General features: G+C 52.7%; 1 protein-coding gene across 1 annotated transcript; it reads right to left on the bottom strand.

Moving 5' to 3' along the window:
- Positions 1–411: 411 nt before the first annotated feature.
- LOC127052122 (zinc finger and SCAN domain-containing protein 20-like) lies at positions 412–3,042 on the bottom strand. The gene is made up of 2 exons (XM_050955444.1): positions 2,336–3,042; positions 412–1,062 (listed from the first exon to the last, which is right to left on the bottom strand). The coding sequence occupies exons 1-2, from the start codon at positions 2,982–2,984 to the stop codon at positions 662–664; spliced, it is 1,050 nt and encodes a 349-aa protein (XP_050811401.1). The 5' UTR covers positions 2,985–3,042; the 3' UTR covers positions 412–661.
- Between the last annotated feature and the right edge of the window lie 1,375 nt (positions 3,043–4,417).

Below are 4,417 nucleotides of genomic sequence, written 5' to 3'. Positions count from 1 at the left end.
TACCCCTTAATGCCATGGCTCATGAAACCGTATACAGGGAAGCTTGACAGGAGCAAGGACCGGTTCAACTACAGGCTGAGCCGGTGCAGAATGACTGTGGAGTGTGCTTTTGGCTGTTTGAAAGCCTGCTGGAGGTGTCTTTATGGGAAGCTAGATTTGGGGGAAAGCAGCATCTCCGCTGTTATATCCGCGTGCTGTACCCTCCATAATATTTATGAAGGGAAGGGTGAAAGATTCAGTGAGGAATGGGCCTCCGAGGTTCGACGCCTAGAGGATGAATTTGCACAGCCAGAGAGCAGGGCTACTAGGGAGGCCCAGGAAAGGGCTTCAAGGATTAGGGATGCTTTAAGGGAGCAATTTGATGCTGAGAGCCAACAGTAATGTTTGGTGCCTTTGCTGTGCTTTGTTCTACCTTGGGGTACAAGATTTACCACTTCCTGCAATAATAAAACGTATTGTAAAAGCCATAAAATCCTTTATTCAAAGTACAGTACATAAAAGGCCAGGGGGGTTAGGGTGGTGGACTGTACATTCAGAGGTTTGAATATGTCCTGTTTTGATTACTGTTCAATGTCTGCTGCACTTCAGGATTACTATGCTGCAGCGTAATGGGGGTGGAGTGCACAGGGTAAGAATTATAGTTATCAGGGCTGGTAGGTGATCATACAGGTGTTGGGGGCAGCTGGGGGTAATAAGAAACTGGCTGCTGGAGAAAGGTGTTTTGTGCAAATACTGGGGAACAAGAAAGAGAGCTTTGGGAGGGGTGTGGGTTACCATGGTACAGATCTGCCTGCATGGCTACGAGAGACTCGAAAGACTCAGTTTGGCGAGCCAGGAGGCTTATCATCTGCTTTGAGGTTTTTTTGATAGCCAATTCCTTTCTCCTGCTTTCTGTTTGCCTCCACTCATACATTTTCTCTCTCCATTCCTGCGTCTTCCTACTTTCTCTGTTGTAGTGAATCATAACTGCTTTGATCAATTCTTCTTTTGATTTTCGGGGATTTTTTCTCAAGTTCTGCAACCGACGTGAGGCCGGTGATCCGGCTGCATTAGTCAAGGTCACTAAAAAAAACATAGATAGAAACATGTAATACACAGAGGCTACATTGTTTATTATCACACAGTGAAGGAGTTTTTAGACTTTTTGTAGCATCCTTCCCACATACCTCACATAACACAGAGAGGCCAGGGAAGCTAAGGCATGGGGAGCAATAGGGTGAGTGTTTCTGCCCCGAGTGCACCTGGGAGGGGGAATTGACCGATGGATCACTGGGGTTTATCTGCACTGGGTACAGGAGGTAGCTGGTGTCCTGCACAGGGGACAGTAGTGAACAGGAAGGTGGCGAACTGCTGGCGGGGGGGGGGGGGCGGTCCGCGTAACTGCCGGCCTGCTGGTGGGGGGGAGGGAACGCACAGCTGTGCTGGCTGCCTGCTGGGAAGGGTGGGGAAAAACCGGAGGGCACCGCGGGGCTGGCTGCCTGCTGGGAAGGGTGGAGGAAGACTGGAGCGCACCGCGGGGCTGTTTACGTGCTGGGAACGGGGCTGGGGGGGAGACTGGAGGGCTCCGCGGGGCTGGCTGCCTGCTGGGAAGGGTGGAGGAAGACCGGAGCGCACCGCGGGGCTGTTTACGTGCTGGGAACGGGGCTGGGGGGGAGACTGGAGGGCTCCGCGGGGCTGGCTGCCTGCTGGGAAGGGGGTGGGGAGACTGGAGCGCACCACGGGGCTGGATGCCTGCTGGGGGGGGGGGAGACCAGAGCACACCGCGGGGCTGGCTGCCTGCTGCGGGGGGGGGAAGACCGGAGCGCACCGCGGGGCTGGCTACGTGCTGGGAAGGGTGGGGGGAAGACCGGAGCGCACCGCGGGGCTGGCTGCCTGCTGGGAAGGGGGTGTGGAGACCGGAACGCACCGCGGGGCTGGGGGGAGAATGCGAACCTGGCGCCCTGCACTCAAGTATCCCTAAATTCTCAACAGGGTTTCCTACTGCCAGATATATCACTGCTGCGTGTTACCTGGGAAGAGAGGGAGGGTCTTCTACAGCGATGTGGATTCCGCCCTGGCCCCTATGCAGCTTGCCTGTGTGCAGCCATGGTCCCCCCACCCCTCGCTGCACAGTGGATCGGACAAGTTAGCCTGACCGGGACAAGGACCACGGTGGCTCTCCCGATAAACTTGAGAAAGCACATTGTGCACGCTCTGGCTGCAACTTTTCAAGAGATTACCGAGGCAGATTACAGAGACGTGATAGAGCAAATCAATGGGCTATTCCACGTTTAGGCATGCATGCAGGCAGCCATAACCCAAACCCTCCTCTCCCAAAACATAAAAATCTGCTTACCCCGAGCATGCTCCTCAGTTTCTTCCTCACCAGCAACTTCCAGCTGCTGCGACTGGCTAGCCTCCTCCTGGCTTGAGAAGAGCTCCTGGCTGCATGCCTCCTGGGACTCCGGGGTGTCTCCCTCCACGCCAGTAGCCTCACTGTCGGCTTCCTCTACACCCTCCCCCACTTCTCCCTGCTCTGAACTCTCCATCGTGGTCCTCGGATTGGCAGTGGGGTCACACCCAAGTATGGCATCCAGCTCCTTGTAAAAACGGCAGGTTGTGGGGGCAGCTCCTGAGCGGCGATTTCCCTCAAAGGCTTTGCAGTAAGCACTCCTCAGCTCTTTTATTTTGACCCTGCACTGCAATGCGTCCCGTTCATGGCCCCTTCTCAGCAAGGACTGCGATATCTGCCCATAGGTATCATAATTTCTCCTTCTGGAGCGCAGCTGTGCTTGCACAGCTTCCTCACCCCAAACACTGATGAGGTCCTGCAGCTCGGAATTGTTCCATGCTGGGGTTCGTTTGGGGCGTGGAGGCATGGTCGCTGATTGATTGAATGGTTGATTGCACTCCACACCTGGCTGAGCAAACAGGAAGGGGATTTTTAAAATTCCCGGGGCATTTAAAGGAGGGGTCAGCTGAGCCCAGGGCAGTGGAGTGTGCATGATTACCAGAGAGGCTTCTAAGGTATGCTGGGATACCTCCTTATACCCCGGAGGTCAATAAAAGTGCTGGTGCGCGTCCACACTTGCTGACCAGTGCTGGATCACCAGTGCTGGAATCTCTACACCTGAGGCTCGACCAGGTGTACAGCCAGTGCTGCAACCAGGGAGTTGCAGCGCTGGCCGTGCTTTGCAAGTGTGACCACATCCTAAGTTACAGCGCTGTAACCCCCTCACCAGCGCTGCAACTCTCTAGTGTAGCCAAGCCCTGAGTGTTAAAGATAAGAACATGTCTGTTAGCTGCTTTCAGGTAAGCCTGCAGCTGTTTGGGGAAGTAATTCAGACCTGGGTCTGGGTTTGCAGCAGGCTAGCGAGTCTGGCTCAAACCAGGCAGGGCACTGAAGTCTTAAGCTGACGGGGCAGGAAAGCAGGGGCAGAAGTAGCCTTGGCACATCAGGTGCCAGCTTCCAAGTGGGGTTCTGTGATCCAACTCATCACACATGTGTTTTAGGAGAGCAGGATGTGCCCTGGGAATGTCTATTGGGGCCTCAAGACTGCAAACTCTGGAAAAGCCCACACCTGGTTAATGAATAATCACAAAGAACTTCTTGCTTGATCATTGAAACTGCTTACTTAACAAATTTTCTTTAAGGGCTATATCATTCTATTACTAATGTATAAATAAGGGGAAAAAGTTTGACGTATTTGGATTCTTTTGGGACTTGTCTGGACTCCCTCTAGATACATCTTGTGGTCCCCACCAGCAGACAGAAGATTTGGCCACTGGAAGCCTGCTGCTGTGTCACTAGAAAGCCACATTCAGCTTTGGTAATTATCAAGGGCTGGGGGTGTTTTAGTAATCTGTTGCGGACGTGTGTAAGTGCTTGAGACTAAGTAAAGTTTAGCTTTAAGTGAAATCACTCTTGTGTTGTCCTGTTTGTGCCAGCCATCTATCGGTCAGATGGTCGTGTCTTCCCTGATTTATTTCCTGACACCATGTCGCACAGAGTAAAAGTTACCAGGAACTTTGGGTTGAAAGAATCCTGAGTAACAGAGTTTGGAGGCCCAGCGAGGAGTGGTAGAGAGGAAGGAGACGGATGGTACAAACAGTTTGTAGTTTGTCCATTGCAATAGGAGGTAAAAGATGGCGGGGTGGGGGTCGCTTCCTACAAGTTCCCGTATCACAGTTTGCAAGTTAATCTATGGATACATTCCGTTACTGGGACTCAGAACTCAGGCTGATTGCCTGCTTGAGTGGAGAAATTATGTCCAGAGACAGGGAAACAACTGGAAAGAATGAGCAGTTGAACATGATGTTGGGAAACAGCTTGACAGATTTTGTATAAGAGTATGGTGGTAATGGATCCTGGAAGCCTGGTGCCTTCAACGGCCTCGGAGCCTCCCTGCAGCTCCACAAGCAATAGGATATCTGGGTT

The sequence above is a fragment of the Gopherus flavomarginatus genome, chromosome 5 (genome assembly GCF_025201925.1).
Source record: "Gopherus flavomarginatus isolate rGopFla2 chromosome 5, rGopFla2.mat.asm, whole genome shotgun sequence".
NCBI classification, from domain to species: domain Eukaryota; kingdom Metazoa; phylum Chordata; order Testudines; family Testudinidae; genus Gopherus; species Gopherus flavomarginatus.
The sequence above is the reverse complement of the archived record's forward strand: the minus strand, read 5'-3'. Positions and strand labels throughout refer to the sequence as shown.